The sequence below is a fragment of the Pelophylax lessonae genome (genome assembly GCF_965119305.1).
Source record: "Pelophylax lessonae genome assembly, chromosome: 1".
Lineage (NCBI taxonomy): Eukaryota > Metazoa > Chordata > Amphibia > Anura > Ranidae > Pelophylax > Pelophylax lessonae.
In genome coordinates this window covers 359,248,615-359,267,644 of record NC_138768.1, presented here as the reverse complement: position 1 = coordinate 359,267,644, position 19,030 = coordinate 359,248,615, and the positions used below count along the sequence as shown (strand labels likewise).

At 45.9% G+C, this 19,030-nt stretch overlaps 2 protein-coding genes across 2 annotated transcripts in view; both read left to right on the top strand.

Moving 5' to 3' along the window:
• The window catches only part of LOC309545676 (uncharacterized protein), a 155,620-nt gene that overhangs the window by 52,026 nt on the left and 84,564 nt on the right, over positions 1 to 19,030 (top strand). Inside the window, exon 10 of the mRNA XM_082244953.1 lies at positions 6,190 to 6,229. Coding sequence (XP_082101079.1) covers positions 6,190 to 6,229 — 40 coding nt within the window. The remainder of the gene's footprint in view (positions 1 to 6,189; positions 6,230 to 19,030) is intronic.
• Positions 11,282 to 12,636, top strand: LOC309544241 (uncharacterized protein; the record flags this gene model as incomplete). The annotated part of the gene is made up of 2 exons (XM_082243134.1): positions 11,282 to 11,613; positions 11,757 to 12,636. 2 exons carry the CDS (start codon positions 11,282 to 11,284, stop codon positions 12,634 to 12,636), a joined length of 1,212 nt encoding a protein of 403 aa, XP_082099260.1.

Sequence of the window (19,030 nt, the reverse complement as noted above, 5' to 3'; positions counted from 1 at the left end):
CTAGGAGACACAGTAAACTTTTTGGCAATGGCACGCATTGATGTGCCATCCTGGAGGAGTTGGACTTTCTGTGAAACCTCTAGGGTCCAGGTAACGCCTCATGCTAGAGACACTGACCCTAGCAAATGCAAAACTAGTGAAAAACAGTCAGAAAAGATGAGTAGGGTAAAAAAATTGACAGTGGACTTCACCTGTAAAACCATTCCTGTTTTGGAGGCCGTCTCATTGTTGCCGATCTAGTGCACCTGTTTTTAATTTAATTAACTCCAAAAAAACTGAAACTAATTAACAGCCCCCTCTGTGACCTACAGTACAGTATCTCACAAAAGTGAGGATGCCCCACAGATGCTCAATAGGGTTTAGGTCTTCAGACATGCTTGGCCAGTCCATTACCTTTACACTCAGCTTCTTTAGCAAGGTGGTGGTCGTCTTGGTGTGTTCGGGGTCGTTATGTTGGAATACTGTCCTGCGGCCCAGTCTCCAAAGCGAGGGAATCATGCTCTTCTTCAGTTTGTCACAGTACATGTTGGCATTCATGGTTCCCTCAATGAACTGTAGCTCCCCAGTGCCGGCAGCACTCATGCAGCCCCAGACCACAGGACACGGTCTCATCAGACCACAGGACACGGTTCCAGTAATCCATGTCCTTAGTCTGCTTTTCTTCATCAAACTGTTTGTGGACTTTCTATCTTTAGGAGAGGCTTCCTTCTGGGATGACAGCCATGCAGGCCAATTTGTTGCAGTGTGCTGCGTATGGGCTGAGCACTGACAGGCTGCCCCCCCCCCACACCCCTTCACCCTTTGCAGCAATGCTGGCAGCACTCATATGTCTATTTCCCAAAGACAACCACTAGATACAACACTGAGCACGTGCACTCAAATTCTTTGTTCGACCATGGCGAGGCTTCTCTTGAGTGGAACCTGTCCTGTTAAACCGCTTTATGGTCTTGGCTACCGTGATGCAGCTTAGTTTCAGTCACCACGGATGCCAGCTTGTTGAGCTGGGGAGGCATCCTTGGCAAGCATTCTGCTCAGGGGATCTGGACACTGGAAGAGTCCAGACTACCAATCAATGTCTTGGAACTCCAAGCAATCAGACTGTGTCTGGACCATTGGATGGATCATCTTCAGGGTTGTCCAGTGCGCATTCAATCGGACAATGCCACAGCCGTGGCTTATGTTAATCACCAAGGGGGCACAAGAAATGTCCTGGTGGCTCTGGAGGTAGCCATCATTCTAAGGTTGGCAGAATGGTTCATTCCAGCCCTCTCCGCCATACACATTCTCGGGGTGGAAAACTGGCAGGAGGCAGGCGGCGGACCAAGGGGAGTGGTCCCTTCATCCGGAGGTGTTTCATCAGATGTGTCTCCGGTGGGGCATCTCCGAGGTGGATTTGTTGGCGTCTGGGCTCAACAGAAAGGTGCAGAGGGTTGTGCCTCAGCCAAGGGATCCTCTGACGGACGTCACAGACACGCTGGTCGCTCTATGGGTTCAGTACTGTCTGATTTACACCTTCCCTCCTCTCAAGCTTTTGCCCAAACTTCTATGCAGGATCGAGGCAAAAGGGATTTCAGTCATCTTAGTGGCTCCGGACTGGACTCGCCAGGCTTGGTACGCCGATCTGGTGCAGCTGGTCGCCGACGTTCCTTGGAAGCTTCCTCTCAGGGAGGATCTGCTGTCCCAAGGACCGAACTTCCATCCTGCTTTACAGTTGCTGGTTTTGACGGCTTGGCTGTTGAACGCCAGGTGCTAAAGGATAGAGGTTTATCCGAGTCGGTGATTCCTACACTGGTAAAAGCTAGGAAATCTACTTCTAGGAAGATCTACCATCGTACATGGAAGACGTACATTACGTGGTGCGAGTCTCTTGGGGTTCATCCTCGCTCCTTATCCGTGGCTCGAGTCTTGATCTTCTTTCAACGGGGGGTTGAACAGAAATTGGCCTTGAGTACCATCAAGGGCCAGATGTCGGCTTTGGTGGTCTTCTTCCAACGACCTTTGGCCACACACTCCCTGATGCGTACCTTTCTTCAGGGTGTCCGACGTTTGGTTCCTCCAGTGCGGACTCTGTTGCTGCCTTCGGACCTCAATTTGGTGCTTTCGGCCCTCCAGAAGCCTCCCTTTGAGAATCTTCGGGAGAATCCCCTGCTTACTCTGTCCCAGAAGGTGGCCTTTTTGGTGGCTATCACCTTTGCGTGCAGGGTATCGAAACTGGCAGCGTTATCCTGTCGTTCACCTTGCCTGGGGATTTACAGAGATAAGGTGGTTCTTCGCCCCTGTTGGTCGTTCCTTACAAAGGTTGTCTCTGATTTTCATTTGAAAGAGGACATTATGTTGTATTGCCTGTGTCCCAGTCCTAAACATCCAAAGGAAATTGCCTTGCATGCCTTGGATGTGGGTGTACCTGGCAGCTACGGAGTCTTTCAGGAAGTCAGACTCACTATTTGTGCTTACGGATGGGCTTCGTAAAGGGTTGTCTGCTTCCTCTGCGACTATTTCCAGATGGATCAGACAGACAGTGATTCTGGCCTATTCCATCAAGGGTCGGGGTTCCTCCTTTTTCCTGTTAAGGTGCACTCAACTAGGGCGCTTAGTGCCTCCTGGGCCTTCCGTCATCAGTGACGCAGGTTTGCAAGGCGGCCACCTGGTCGTCACTGCACACTTTCACAAAGTTTTTTTTTAAAGTGGATGTGTTGGCATCTGCGAATTCTTCTTTTGGCCACAAGGTTTTGCAGGCTGCTGTTTAGAGGACCTGATCCTCTTTGAGGGTGTATTGTTTTTTTCAGGTGGGCTCCAGTTGTTTTGGTTGAACTTCTGTTGCCTGGTTGGCTACTGTTTAGCCTTGGGAATTTTTTTTTTTTTTTTGCTGTTCCCACCCCTCATGTTTAACACTGCTTTGGGACATCCCAATTGTTCTGGAGATCAGAAGCTGTGTCCGTCAATGAACGAAAGAGAAAATGGGATTTTTGACTTACCGTAAAATCCATTTCTCTGATGTTCATTGACGAACGCAGCACCCACCCCTCTGTAGAGTTGTAATTCTTCTGACACTGCTTGTAACGAAACTTCTTAGTGCCTTTAGCAGAGAGAGGGAGTATACCCCTGGGACTGCCCATGAGCGTAGCCAGACTTTTTTCTGCCTAGTGTCCTACTCCTGTAGGGGGCAGTATAACCCAACTGTTATGGAGATCAATCAGAAGCTGTGTCCTTCAATGAACATCAGAGAAATGGATTTTACTGTAGGTCAAAAATACATTTTTTTTTTATTGGTCTTCTGTAATAATCTAAGTTTCTGAGAGATTCAATTTTGGGTTTTCACTAACTGTAAGCCATAATCCTTGAAATAAAAAAAAAAAAAAAAAAGAAATGCTAGAAATATATAACTCTGTGTGTAATGCATCTATATAAAATATTTTGAGTTTAAATTTTTGAATTTAACTACTGAAATAAATTAGGTTTTTGACGATATTCTATTTTTTTCAGATGCACCTGTGTGTGTGTGTGTGTGCTTGTGTGTGTATGTATGTATGTGTGTGTGTGTGTGTATATATATATATATATATATATATATATAAAAAAAATTATAAATGCAGAACACTTACAAGCTAGCCAGCAAAAACACACGTCTGTTGTGCACCTGCAGATATATGTATATATATATATATGTATGTATGTGTGTGGAAACTGCCCTGTTCCTTAAAGTAAACCTGTAGTTTCACCTGCACATACCTTTTTATAGATGTCTTCATCTGTTCCTCGCCATCTTGCATCGCCAGAATCCTGGGACATTGTAATATGTACATTTCATCACTTCCTCATAGTGACAAGAATTTGATAGGATTTGATTCTCTTCTTGTTTCTTCTTTCCTATCAAAAAGTGTTGACATTTGCATGTTGCAGTGTCTCAGATTTGCAGGCAGCCTGAATGCAGAAGAACATGTCTAAAGGTATGTTAGGGCACCTGTACTGTACCTGTATTGTAGTGCTGCCTTATTCAATACTGACAAGTTTTGTATAACCTACGTACAGCTGCAAGAAAATGTATGTGAACCCTTTGGAATGATATAGATTTCTGCACAAATTTGTCATAAAATGTGATCTGATCATCATCTAAGTCACAACAAGAGATAATCACATTCTGCTTAAACTAATAACACACAAAGAATGAAATGTTGCCATGTTTTTATTGACCACATCATGTAAACATTCACAGTGCAGGTGGAAAAAGTATGTGAACCCCTAGACTAAAGACGTCTCCAAGAGCTAATTGGAGTGAGATGTCAGCCAACTGGAGTCCAATCAATGAGATGAGATTGGAGGTGTTGTTACAGCTGCCCTGCCCTATAAAAAACACACACCAGTTCTGGGTTTGCTTTTCACAAGAAGCATTACCTGATGTGAATGATGCCTCGCACAAAAGAGCTCTCAGAAGACCTACGATTAAGAATTGTTGACTTGCATAAAGCTGGAAAGGGTTATAAAAGTATCTCCAAAAGCCTTGCTGTTCATCAGTCCATGGTAAGACAAATTGTCTATAAATGGAGAAAGTTCAGCACTGCTGCTACTCTCTCTAGGAGTGGCCGTCCTGTAAAGATGACTGGAAGAGCACAGCGCAGACTGCTCAATGAGGTGAAGAAAAATCCTAGAGTGTCAGCTAAAGACTTACAAATGTCACTGGCAAATGATAACATCCCTGTTAGCCAATCTACAATATGTAAAACACTAAACAAGAATGGATTTCATGGGAGGATACCACAGAGGAAGCAACAGCTGTCCAAACAAAACATTGCTGCACGTTTACAGTTTGCACAAGAGCACCTGGATGTTCCACAGCAGTACTGGCAAAATATTCTGTGGGCAGATGAAACCAAAGTTGAGTTGTTTGGAAGAAACACACAACACTATGTGTGGCGAAAAAGAAGCACAGCACACCAACATCAAAACCTCATCCCAACTGGGAAGTATGGTGGTGGGGGCATCATGGTTTGGGGCTGCTTTGCTGTGTCAGGGCCTGGACGGATTGCTATCATTGAAAGAAAAAGGAATTCCCAAGTTTATCAAGACATTTTGCAGGAGAACTTAAGGCCATATGTCTACCAGCTGAAGCTCAACAGATGATGGGTGTTGCAACAGGACAATGACCCAAAGCATAGAAGTAAATCAACAACAGAATGGCTTAAACAGAAGAAAATACGCCTTCTGAAGTTGCCCAGTCAGAGTCCTGACCTCAACCCGATTGAGATGCTGTGGCATGACCTCAAGAAAGCGATTCACACCAGACATCCCAAGAATATTGCTGAACTGAAACAGTTCTGTAAAGAGGAATGGTCAAGAATTACTCCTGGCCGTTGTGTATGTCTGATCTGCAACTACAGGAAACGTTTGGTTGAAGTTAATGCTGCCAAAGGAGGTTCAACCAGTTATTAAATCCAAGGGTTCACATACTTTTTCCACCTGCACTGTGAATGTTTACAAGGTGTGTTCAATAAAAACATGGAACATTTCATTCTTTGTGTGTTATTAGTTTAAGCAGACTGTGATTGTCTATTGTTGTGACTTGGATGAGGATCAGATCACATTTTATGACCAATTTGTGCAGAAATCCATATCATTCCAAAGGGTTCACATATTTTTTCTTGCAGCTGTATGTTAATGGGGTTGATGTAAACTTTTTTTTTCCCCAAATAATTGTATGACTGTAAGGGGGAGATTTACTAAAACTGTTGCACACAGAATCTGGTCCAGCTGTGCATAGTGACCAATCCGTTTTTAAGTTCAGCTTGTTCAGTAAGGCCCCTTTCACACTTATGCGACGCGATTTTGATGCGACTTTGCCGCGATTTTGAAAGCTATGGCTCAAAACGCAATCAAATCGTGGCAAAGTAGTGCAGGAACTACTTTGAAGTCGGTGCGACTTCAAAACGCACTGATATGAATGGGGCTCATTGAAAATAATGGAAAACGACTTGTCATGCGATTTTGCGGCCCAAAATCGCGGGACAAGTCACACTAGTGTGAAAAGGGCCTTAAGCTTGGACAATAAAACCTAGAAGCTAAATGGTTACTATGCACAGCTTCACCAGATTCTGTGTGCACCAATTTTAAAAAATTGTCCCCTAACTGTCTACTCTGTCTCTGTTTTAAAAAAAAAAAATTAAATCCTCTGTACTTTTGCTTTATCCTTTTTAGAGAAATGTCCATGGAATGTATTCCATATTCTCCCATGCAGGTAAATAATTGTCCGTACATTATACATCAGCCAGTACATCATTAGAAAAATGTTATTATGTGGATGGTATATGGTAGCTTACTTAGATTTCCTAAAAGCTTAAAGTTACACATTACCTGAAATGGCTTCTGCCTGACTTGACTGATTTTGTAAAAGCCAGTTGTTCTGGAGGTAGGTAGAAGTTGGCTAGGTTGAGTTTTCGCAGGCTTTTTCCTTCCTTTGGCCTATACCAGGGTTGTGTGACTGTTTTCATGCTTTATAGAGAGGTTATCTGTCATCTAAGAGGCATGTTTGCAGTAAGATCATTTAAAAGAACAGCCTTTTCATTTTTAAAGAGTGTATGTGTTTGTTTGTTTTTTTCCTTTCATTCCAAAATCGAATGTTAAAAGCAACTTAAGTTTTAAAAGTACTTTTGAACACCATTCGTCAAGTCATCAAATGTACTGAGTATTTTTGTATGAATGTTCATATGAAAATATGCTAGTGTATTTAGTGTATTGCCAGCTTGAGGCTAGTTAAAATATATGTATAGTTACCAGAGCAATGGGTTTAAATCTTCCAGTGGGGACATATGTTCCTGTAACAACTGTTAAAGAGGAGAATTTCCCTTAATTTATATACATTTTCTTTTTACTTTTTGTTGTACTTCTAGCACAGGAAATTAAAATGTCATTAATGGGACACAAAGGGCAATAAAAGAAATGCTAGGGGTTTTAACTCATTACTACACTATCCAAAACTAAAAGAAAAAGTTTTCATTATACAAATACATTAACCACTTGCCTACAAGGCACTTAAACCCCCCCTCCTGCGCAGGGCAATTTTCAGCTTTCAGCGCTGTCGCACTTTTAATGACAATTGCGCGGTCATGCAACACTGTACCCAAATGACATTTTTTAGCATTCTTTTCAAACAAATAGAGCTTTCTTTTGGTGGTATTTAATCGCTACTGAGGTTTTTATTTTTTGCTGAACAAACAAAAAAAGACTGAAAATTTTGAAAAAAAACAAACAGTTTTTATAGTTTGTTATAAAATTTTGCAAACAGGTAATTTTTCTCCTTCATTGTTGTGCGCTGATGAGGCGGCACTGATGGGCCCTGATAGGCACTGGTAGGCTGCACTGTTAGGCACTGATAGGCTGCACTGATAGGCTGCACTGATGGGCACTGATAGGCTGCACTGATAAGGCGACACAGATGGGCACTGATAAGGCAACACTTATGGTCACTGATAAGGCGGCACTGATGGGCACTGAAGGGCACTGGTAGGTGGCACTGAAGGGTACTGATGGGCGGCACTAATTGGGGACACTGATGGGCAATGATAGGCACTGGTAGGGGACACATGATGGGGCACTGATAGGTGGCACTAGTGGGCACTGGCAGATGGCACTGGTGGGCACTGGCAGGTGGTGCTGGTGGGCACTGGCAGATGGCATTGGTGGACACTGGTAGGTGGCGCTGGTGGGCACTTGTGGGCACTAGTAGGTGGCACTGGGGTCACAAATAAACCCTCTCCTCTTCAGACCGATGTCTCTCTGACAGCAGCCGGCAAACGTTTTTTCTCTTACGTCCTCCGACAGTCGCCGCCTCTTCATATTCGTCACATATGGGGTATTAGACTTTGCTCCGAAGGAGTAGCTAGGCAACAGAATATGTTAACATTAAAGCTTTTAACATATCCCACCCTCAAGGGGTGGTCCCCTCAGTCAATACCCTCCTACTTCCTGCAACCATATCTCAGTTTTAATGTCTAGCTTGTCAGGAGTGGCTGGCTTTTCCTGTGCTGGGGCTTTCTGCCCCAGACTCTTTCTTCTTTTTGAAATTTTGTTTGAGTTTTCTCTCTACCTTTACTTAGCTGTTATTTTTGTCAGCGTTAGTTAGTTCTTCTGATGAAGAGGATCATGCGGGCTGGGTCTCGGGCTGATCCCCCTGGTCGCAGGTCGTGGGTCAGTGGCTTCCCAGCCTGCCATCGAGCGTTCAGCCAGGTAACGCTCCTGGCACAGTGAACGACCCATCCCTGTTCGGTGCAGGGATGATTGGTGAGGTGGCTACCTCACTGGACGCTGTGCGGTTTCTTAACCCCCATTTTGTGCGTCTTGAATTGCGACTCTCCCTGCCTCATGTGCAGCGGCTTGTTCGCCTGTACGGGTCCCCCACGCCATTGAGAGGTAAGTGTATCTATGTGGGGACCTGTCTGTCTGGGGGGGTGTCAGTCTGGGACTGTGTAACCTGCCTCTATTCACACTGCTTGTCTCCCTATCTCTCGGCTGCATGCTGTGGGCTGCAAGGGGGGGGGGGGAGCTGTGTGACACTGTGTGTGTCAGCCTGGTCAGTGTGAAAAGCTGTGTGCTGTGGGGCATGTTTTTTTGGCATGTTTGGGCATATACAGCGATCGCTGCGGCGATCTGACATGTGTTCTTATACATGGATGACATGTGTGCATTACTGCACTGTGGAGCGGCGGTTTTGGCGCCATTTTTGGGGGAGTCCTTGGCGCCATTTTGCCTACACTCGCTCCGCCCAGGGAACTTGGTCGGAGGGGGAGTCTTCCCTTCCGATCAACATTCTGGAATTGCGTGCGATAAGTCTCTGTCTTCATCGCTGGACGGACCGGCTGCAGGGCTGCCCGGTTTGGGTGCAGACGGACAATGCCACGGCGGTGGCCTACATCAACCACCAAGGGGGCACCAGGAGTGCCCGAGCGGCTCGAGAAGTGGCCGACATTCTGTCTTGGGCCGAGACTCATGTCCCGGCGATAACGGCGGTTCACATTCCGGGGGTGGAGAACTGGCAGGCGGACTATCTGAGTCGCCAGACCCTGGATCAGGGGGAATGGTCTCTCCACCCGGCTGTCTTCCAGATGTTGTGCGCGAAGTGGGGTCTTCCAGATGTGGACCTGTTCGCGTCTCGTCTCAACAACAAGGTGAAAAGGTTCGTGGCAAGGACGCGCGACCCTCGGGCAGACGCGTCGGACGCGTTAGTGGCCCCGTGGCATCAGTACGGGCTGATGTACGCGTTTCCACCGATTCAGTTGCTGTCCAGGTTCCTTCGCAGGTTACACTCGGAACGCAGCACGGTGATTCTTGGGGCACCGGACTGGCCTCGCCGGTCCTGGTACGCAGACCTCGTGAATCTGGCGGTCGACGCCCCGTGGCGTCTGCCTCTTCGAGACGATCTACTGTCTCAAGGACCGATATACCATCCTGCTTTACAGTCGCTGGCTTTGACGGCCTGGCTGTTGAGACCGAGGTCCTGAAGGAGAAGGGTCTCTCTCCAGAGGTCGTTCATACTTTGATCAACGCGAGGAAGTCTTCCTCGGGGAAGGTTTATTACCGTACTTGGAAGGCCTATTTTGCCTGGTGTGAGTCCAGGGGGTTTTCACCCCGCACGTACTCGGTTTCCCGTGTGCTGTCTTTCCTTCAAACGGGTGTTGATCAGCGTTTGGCGCTGGCTACGATAAAGGGTCAGGTGTCTGCACTGGCCGTTCTGTTTCAACGTCCCGTGGCTTCCAACTCCTTGGTTGGCACCTTTGTTCAGGGTGTGCGGCATCTGGTTCCTCCTAGGAGGGATCCTTTGCCCCCTTGGGACTTGAATCTCGTTCTGTCTGTGTTGCAACGTGCTCCTTTTGAACAGATCAGGGAGATCTCGTTGTCTATGTTGTCCAAAAAGGTCGCCTTTTTGGTGGCGATCACTTCGGCTCGCAGAGTGTCGGAGCTGGCAGCTTTGTCCTGCAAGTCTCCGTACCTGGTTGTTCATTTGGATAAGGTGGTCTTGCGACCTAATCCTTCTTTTCTTCCGAAGCGAGTTTCGGAATTCCATCTTAATGAGGATATTGTCTTACCTTCGCTGTGCGCGAAGCCTAAACATCCAAAGGAGGTGAGATTGCATTCTCTGGATGTTGTTCGGGCGATAAGGGTTTACCTTAAATCGACTGAGTCTTTTCGAAAGACGGACTCTTTGTTTGTTCTTCCAGAGGGTCCTCGGAAGGGCATGGCGGCTTCGGCCTCTACCATCGCCAAATGGATCAGGCAGACCATTGAACAGGCCTATGCTTTACAGGGGAAGGTTCCCCCTGTGCCTGTGAAGGCGCACTCTACTAGATCTTTGAGTACGTCTTGGGCCTGTCGTCATGGGGCTTCTGTAGCCCAGGTGTGTAAGGCGGCGACCTGGTCGACCGTACACACGTTCACAAAATTCTACAAAGTAGATGTTCAGGCATCGGCGGATGCTTCCTTTGGCCGCAAGGTTCTTAGTGCGGCAATTCCCTAGGGTCCCTTGTTGGGGACCTCTGGCTGTTGGGATAAGTTTTGTATCCCCTGGTTTTTTGTTTTTTCCTGGGTTGTTGCTCCTGTTGAGCACTTGTTTTTTTCTGTTGCCCAGCTGGTTCCCTTCCTTTGGTAAGGTTCCTTTCTTTGATGCGGAGACTGCGTTGCCTTTCGGCGCGGATGCGTTTCCCACCCCTCATGTTTGCACTGCTTTGGGACGTCCCCATATGTGACGAATATGAAGAGGCGGCGACTGTCGGAGGACGTAAGAGAAAACGGAATTTTTGTAAAATCTTACCTGTAAAATTCCTTTCTCTGAGTCCTCCGACAGTCGCCGCCCCCGCCCCTCTTTTGGGGTTTGGTTGTATACTCTACTGCTATTCCACTAAAACTGAGATATGGTTGCAGGAAGTAGGAGGGTATTGACTGAGGGGACCACCCCTTGAGGGTGGGATATGTTAAAAGCTTAAGGCCCCATGCACACGGGGCGTTCAAAAAAACGTACGTCCAAGCTAGTTATAACGCCGGGAAAAACCGGCGTTAAAAACGCGCGTTAAACAGCGTTTCTCAAATTATGTTAATGAGCGTTAAGCCGCGTTAAGCCGCGTCAGCGCTAAATAGCGTTTTTTTAAAAAATCAGTCCTCCTCCATTTTCCACACCCAAAATAACCACAATGCAATGTGTGGAAGCCATTTTGGTAGGAGAGAGAGAGAGGAGAGAGCATTTTCAGATTGGTTGAGAGTGTTTCTTGTATTTTCGGAGTATTTTTTGCATTTCTGAGTCATGGATCCTGTTATGCAGAAGGTTGATGAGGCGATCCTGCTCATCATCTTGAGAAGGATGCGTAGAAGGAGACAGTTGGAGGAGGAGAATGAGAGGAGCATACGGCGAAGGTTCTGGGTGCATCCTGTCATGTTGCAGCGTCTGTCCGTGGGGTACTTTACCACCATGTACACCCAACTCCGCATGTATCCGGACAAGTGGTACAACTTCTCACGTATGTCCGTTCCGCTTTTCGATGACCTACTGGAGAAGCTCAGGCCAAGGCTATCCAGGATGGACACGAACATGCGAAGCAGTGTGTCACCGGAGGAAAGGCTGCTTGTGACACTTCGGTAAGTGAAATCATTTGTGGGTGTTTTGTATAGGGTTAGTACTTGGGTTAAGAGGGTTAGGTGGTGAGGTCCTAGTTAAAACATTTTCAATGTATTTTTGAAAGATAGATGTAATATGTAATCATTTTTTATTTTTATTTTAGGTTTCTTGCTACTGGCCAAAGCTTTGTCTCCTTACACCACTATTTTCTGCTCGGTGTCTCCACGGTGGCCAAAATTGTTAAGGAGACATGTGCGGCAATATGGGAGCAGTTGAAGGAGGTGGTCATGCCGGAGCCGACTGAAGAGATGTGGGAAGCAGTTGTCGACGAATTTTGGGAGAAAACCCAGTTCCCCAACTGTATCGGTGCCCTTGATGGAAAACACATCAGGGTGAAGAAGCCCCCCCATTCCGGCTCTGCATACTTTAACTACAAGAAATATTTTTCTGTGGTACTCCTGGCATTGTCTGATGCCCATCTTCAATTCCTTGCTGTTGATGTAGGAGCATATGGCAGCCAGGGTGATGCCCGCATCTTTCGAGAATCGGCCTTTGGACGTCGGCTACACGAAGGACGACTCAACATACCAACAAGCAGGCCGCTACCGTGTACTGAGGAACCAAGCTTGCCATTGGTCATGGTGGCCGACGAAGCATTTGGACTGGCAGAAAATCTGATGAGGCCATACAGTGGCTATGGACTGAGTCACACCAAACGTATATTCAATTATCGGCTGAGCCGAGCTCGTCGTGTTGTGGAGTGTGCGTTTGGTGTGTGCTCAGCAAAATGGAGGGTTTTGCTGTCATGTATGCAACTGGATGTTGACAATGCCACCAAGGTTGTCCTGGCCTGCTGTGTTTTGCACAATTTCCTAAGGAGAAGCGACAGGAGCAGCGTTGAACCAGAGCCACGTAACCCCATGCACCGCGTGCAGTTTATGGACTTACGAACAACAGCACGAGTCATGACCATCAGAGATAAGTTTGCGGATTTCTTTGTCTCGCCTGATGGGGAAGTGGCATGGCAGGATAATTTTGTCTAAAATCATTCATCTTGTAAACTTTGTGATATCTTCACATACAGCTTTTATTAAACATGTATGTCAGTTCTTTTGATGTCTATCATTCTTCCATTGTTCTAGTTCAATGTTGCATGTGGCAAGTGTGTGCCAGCCCAATGGCCTGTGCATACACTTGCCACATGCAGAAGAAGGAGGGGGGTTTCCTTCTGCATGTGGCAAGTGTGTGCCAGCCCAATGGCCTGTGCATACACTTGCCACATGCAGAAGAAGGAGGGGGGTTTCCTTCTGCATGTGGCAAGTGTGTGCCAGCCCAATGGCTTGTGCATACACTTGCCACATGCAGAAGAAGGAGGGGGGTTTCCTTCTGCATGTGGCAAGTGTGTGCCAGCCCAATGGCTTGTGCATACACTTGCCACATGCAGAAGAAGGAGGGGGGTTTCCTTCTGCATGTGGCAAGTGTGTGCCAGCCCAATGGCTTGTGCATACACTTGCCACATGCAGAAGAAGGAGGGGGGTTTCCTTCTGCATGTGGCAAGTGTGTGCCAGCCCAATGGCTTGTGCATACACTTGCCACATGCAGAAGAAGGAGGGGGGTTTCCTTCTGCATGTGGCAAGTGTGTGCCAGCCCAATGGCTTGTGCATACACTTGCCACATGCAGAAGAAGGAGGGGGGTTTCCTTCTGCATGTGGCAAGTGTGTGCCAGCCCAATGGCTTGTGCATACACTTGCCACATGCAGAAGAAGGAGGGGGGTTTCCTTCTGCATGTGGCAAGTGTGTGCCAGCCCAATGGCTTGTGCATACACTTGCCACATGCAGAAGAAGGAGGGGGGTTTCCTTCTGCATGTGGCAAGTGTGTGCCAGCCCAATGGCTTGTGCATACACTTGCCACATGCAGAAGAAGGAGGGGGGTTTCCTTCTGCATGTGGCAAGTGTGTGCCAGCCCAATGGCTTGTGCATACACTTGCCACATGCAGAAGAAGGAGGGGGGTTTCCTTCTGCATGTGGCAAGTGTGTGCCAGCCCAATGGCTTGTGCATACACTTGCCACATGCAGAAGAAGGAGGGGGGTTTCCTTCTGCATGTGGCAAGTGTGTGCCAGCCCAATGGCTTGTGCATACACTTGCCACATGCAGAAGAAGGAGGGGGGTTTCCTTCTGCATGTGGCAAGTGTGTGCCAGCCCAATGGCCTGTGCAGATGTACTTCTATTTCAACATACAACTTTAAAAAAAAATGAGGCAAAATATCATTTCAAAAAAAGGTTTTTATTCAAATAAACACAAAAAAAAGAAAAAAATCACAAATGCTGGTAGGTGTATCCTGACTGATCGTCCTGGCTTGACCGCGGTGACTTTGAACGTGGATAGCTGATGTCAGGATGCGAGTGGGTGGCTTGGACATGTCGTTCCTGCGCAACCTCATGGTGGTAAGGGGGTCCAGGTAAGTTTGGGGGAGGGAACTGGGTAGGTGGTTGGGAGAAATCAATGGAGGAGTGGGGTGGGAAATAGGAGGGCGTGGACAAGACAGGTGTTGGGTGGCGTTGCGGAGGGGACAAGGTAGGTAGGTGGCGTTGCGGAGGGGGGCGGTATTGAAAGTGGGGTGTTAGCGTTGCTGAGGTCACAGAGGGCATTGGGGGATCAAGAAAAGTGTTGAATGGATCGTTTGATGGTGGCGGGCCACCACTTAGTTTTGCATGCCTATATTGTGTCATGATGGCGAGCACACGATCCATACAAAGCTTTTCTTCAGGTCCCCCAATGTCCTCCAGGATGTAGTATGCAGCACGGCAGAAGGCGGCGCGTGAGTTGCCAGGATCGAGGAACACATCCCCACTGCGCCTCTCCTGCCGCACTTCCTGCAGCAACGCTAACACCCCGTCCTCGTTTTGAGGGACAATACCGCCACCCCTCTGACGCTGATTGCGGCCACGGCCACGCACAGCGCCACGGCCACGCACACATACCTCGTTGCCACGAACGGGTACCTCGCCACGGCCACGCCCCACACCACTATCGGGAATTTCTTCCACAACACATTCCTGGTCCCTGGATTCCTGTTAAGAAAGAAAAAGGTTCAGTTTGTCACATACATACAATGAAGAAAAGAATGGCAGACAGACTAGACAGACACTAACCTGTATTGTGGATTCATCGCAGACATGAGATCCACTGGATTGGATCGTCATGTCACTGTTTTCAGTGGCAGCACTGGGGGGTCTGTCCTCTGGTTCTTCAACCACCTCCTGACTAGCATCCTGAGTCAGGTCCGCAATATTAGATGTTGTCCTGAAAAATATGTAAAAAAAAATGGCTGCAGAATAGCAATACATTCACAGAAAACGATGCTCTGAGCACCCCTATATGTAAGTCAAAAATACAGTATGTGCGACTTACTCTCTACTGCTGTCTATCATTGCTTGACGCAGGAATGCCAGGTGGTTGTGGTACACGTGTCTTCTTTTGTGGGAGGCAGCTGCACCACTTGTGTTAGCTTTTTCCTCCTCTGTCAGATCCCTCCTGACCCGATCACGCAGGGACTTCCACCTCTTTTGGAAAATTTTGCCTAAGAAGAAAAGTGAAGTAAGGTTAAAATATGCATTCTTTGTAATTATACAGCACACAAGTCATGCATTTCTGAAAAACTTACTTCTTTCCTTCTTCTCTGCGGTGCTCAATCGGTCCCAGCCTGGTGTTAGGGCTTCAGATATATCCATCCAGGTTTTTGATTTTTTAATCCTGTCACTATAGAAGGGATGGGAGACATCCCACAGCTCTGGATGGGCCTCAACTGCAGAGATAAGCTCTGTCTGACCTATATCAGCAGCCATTGTCCCTCTCTCTCCTGTATGTCCACACAGACACACCCACCCACCCACACGGCTGAGCAAAGGACACTTGGGAAATGTAAAAATGCATTTCCTGTGTTTTTACTCCATTACAGTGACCAATCACATTTCTGAAAATTTCTACAGCTTAATAACGCCGGACGCTGGAAAACGCCGATAAAAACGTTAAATAGCGTTAAATAGCGTCAAGCGCTTTTAACGCTCTAACGCTGGGCCTCAGAACGCGCAGGCCGTGGGTTCTTGTTGCAGCTGAAAAACGCTTAGGCCACTTACAGCTTAAAAACGTCTTTGTGTGCATGAGGCCATAGAATAACATGGAGGGGCGTTTTTAGGCTGCAAGAGGAAAACGTCTGACGCTGCTTACAGCGGCGTTAAAAACGCCCCGTGTGCATGGGGCCTTAATGTTAACATATTCTGTTGCCTAGCTACTCCTTCGGAGCAAAGTCTAATACCCCATATGTGACGAATATGAAGAGGCGGCGACTGTCGGAGGACTCAGAGAAAGGAATTTTACAGGTAAGATTTTACAAAAATTCCGTTTTTTTTTTTTTCTCCTCACACTCATTTTTTTTTTTTTTTTTACTGAGCTAAAATACAGTTCATTAGTTGTAATTACCCTATGCACACAGGCACATAAACCAGCGCCGTGCATTCTTCAGTAAAAAAAAAAATGCAAAAATATGCTTTTTTGTTTAGTAATTTACACCTTATGTGTGCAAATACGCACGAATGCGCACAAATGCCTGTTTACATAAATTGTATATACGCGCAAATACAAAAAAAAAAAAAACTTCTGAAAAAGTAGATATTCAAACAGGAGTATCATGTGCAATAGGCCTAAGCAGTTAAAGTTGAGGCTTGCATAGGACTATGCTCCCCTGCCCCAGATGATTGGTACTATGCTGCATTGTGAGTTTGCAAAGGCAGTGTAACATGCTCCCACATACATGCAATTACTGGGTATTTTTTAGGCAGCAGGGTAGCCTGGGGAGGTAATAAATGTTTCCACCTGACCTTGGCCTAGTATGGGTAAAGTATGCATACCTCTCAATTTTTTGATATGGGAACGAGGAACGCCTATTTGCAAAACATAGAAACATAGAATGTGTCGGCAGATAAGAACCATTTGGCCCATCTAGTCTGCCCAATATATCTGAATCCTATGAATAGTCCCTGGCCCTATCTTATATGAAGGATAGCCTTATGCCTATCCCATGCATGCTTAAACTCCTTCACTGTATTTGCAGCTACCACTTCTGCAGGAAGGTTATTCCATGCATCCACTACTCTCTCAGTAAAGTAATACTTCCTCATATTACTTTTAAACCTTTGCCCCTCTAATTTAAAACAGTGTCCTCTTGTGGTAGTTTTTCTTCTTTTAAATATGCTCTCCTCCTTTACCGAGTTGATTCCCTTTATGTATTTAAAAGTTTCTATCATATCCCCTCTGTCTCTTCTTTCTTCCAAGCTATACATGTTAAGGTCCTTTAACCTTTCCTGGTAAGTTTTTTCCTGCAATCCATGTACTAGTTTAGTAGCTCTTCTCTGAACTCTCTCTAGAGTATCTATATCCTTCTGGAGATATGGCCTCCAGTACTGCGCACAATACTCCAAGTGAGATCTCACCAGTGTTCTGTACAGCGGCATAAGCACTTCTCTCTTTCTACTGCTTATACCTCTCCCTATACATCCAAGCATTCTGCTGGCATTTCGTGCTGCTCTATTACATTGTCTTCCCACCTTTATGTCTTCTGAAATAATTACTCCTAAATCCCTTTCCTCAGATACTGAGGTCAGGACTGTGTCAAATATTCTATATTCTGCCCTTGGGTTTTTACGCCCCAGGTGCATTATCTTGCACTTATCCACATTAAATTTCAGTTGCCAGAGTTCTGACCATTCTTCTAGTTTTCCTAAATCCTTTTCCATTTGGCGTTTCCCTCCAGGAACATCAACCCTGTTACATATCTTTGTGTCATCAGCAAAAAGACAAACCTTACCATCGAGGTCTTTTGCAATATCACTTATGAAGATATTAAACAAAATTGGTCCCAGTACAGATCCCTGAGGTACCCCACTGGTAACATGACCTTGTTCTGAATGTTCTCCATTGACTACAACCCTCTGTTGTCTGTCACTCAGCCACTGCCTAATCCACTTAACAATATGGGAGTCCATGCTCAATGACTGCAGTTTATTGATAAGTCTTCTATGTGGGACAGTGTCAAAGGCCTTACTAAAATCTAGATATGCAATGTCTACTGCACCTCCACCGTCTATTATTTTAGTCACCCAGTCAAAAAAATCTATAAGATTTGTTTGACATGATCTCCCTGAAGTAAACCCATGTTGTTTTTCATCTTGCAATCCATGGGATTTAAGATGTTCCACAATCCTATCCTTTAATAGGGTTTCCATTAATTTGCCTACTAATGATGTCAGACTCACTGGTCTATAGTTGCTCGATTCCTCCCTACTACCTTTCTTGTGAATGGGCACGACATTTGCCAATTTCCAATCTTCCGGGACGACTCCTGTTACTAATGATTGGTTAAATCTGTTAATGGTTTTGCCAGCTCACCACTAAGCTCTTTTAATAATTTTGGGTGTATCTCATCAGGACCCTGTGACTTATTTGTCTTCACCTTAGACAGCAATCTTAGAACGTCTTCCTCTGTAAAGACACATGCTTCAAACGATTCATTAGTCATCCTTTCAAGTGGAGGTCCTTCTCCTACTTTTTCTTCTGTAAAAACTGAACAGAAGTATTCATTAAGGCAGTCGGCTAGCCCTTTATTCTCTTCTACATACCTTCCGTCCTTTGTTTTTAATTTAGTTATTCCTTGTTTTAATTTCCTTTTTTCATTTATATATCTGAAGAATGTCTTATCCCCCTTTTTCATAGACTGAGCTAGTTTTTCTTCTGCCTGCGCTTTAGAAGTTCTTATAACTTGCTTGGCCTCTTTCTGCCTAATCTTGTAGATTTCCTTATCTTCATTGCTCTGGGTTTTTTATAATTACAAAATGCTAGCTTTTTATTTTTAATGATTTGGGCCACTTCTGCTGAGTACCACAGTGGTCTCTTCCTTTTTTTGCTTTTACTGACAAGTCTAATGCAATTTTCTGTTGCCTTCAATAATGCACCTTTTAAGTAGTCCCATTTCTCCTGGACTCCATGTAATCCGTTCCAGTCTGATAAGGACTCATTTATGACTAATTTCATTTTTGAAAAGTCTGCTTTTCTAAAATCTAAAACTTTTGTTTTTGTGTGGTGTGACTCTTTCACAGTTCTTATATTAAACCACACTGACTGGTGATCACTAGATCCCAAGGTTTCGCCTACAATGACATCACATACCGAATCCCCATTTGTGAATACCAAATCCAAAATGGCCTCCCTCCGGGTTGGCTCCTCAACCACTTGTTGCAGAGACAACCCCAGTAGGGAATTTAGAATATCTGTACTCCTGGTAGAACTTGCTATTTTGGTTTTCCAGTTTATATCTGGAAGATTGAAATCTCCCATAATGATAACTTCTCCTTTTCAAAAGTATATAGGCATAGGCCACACC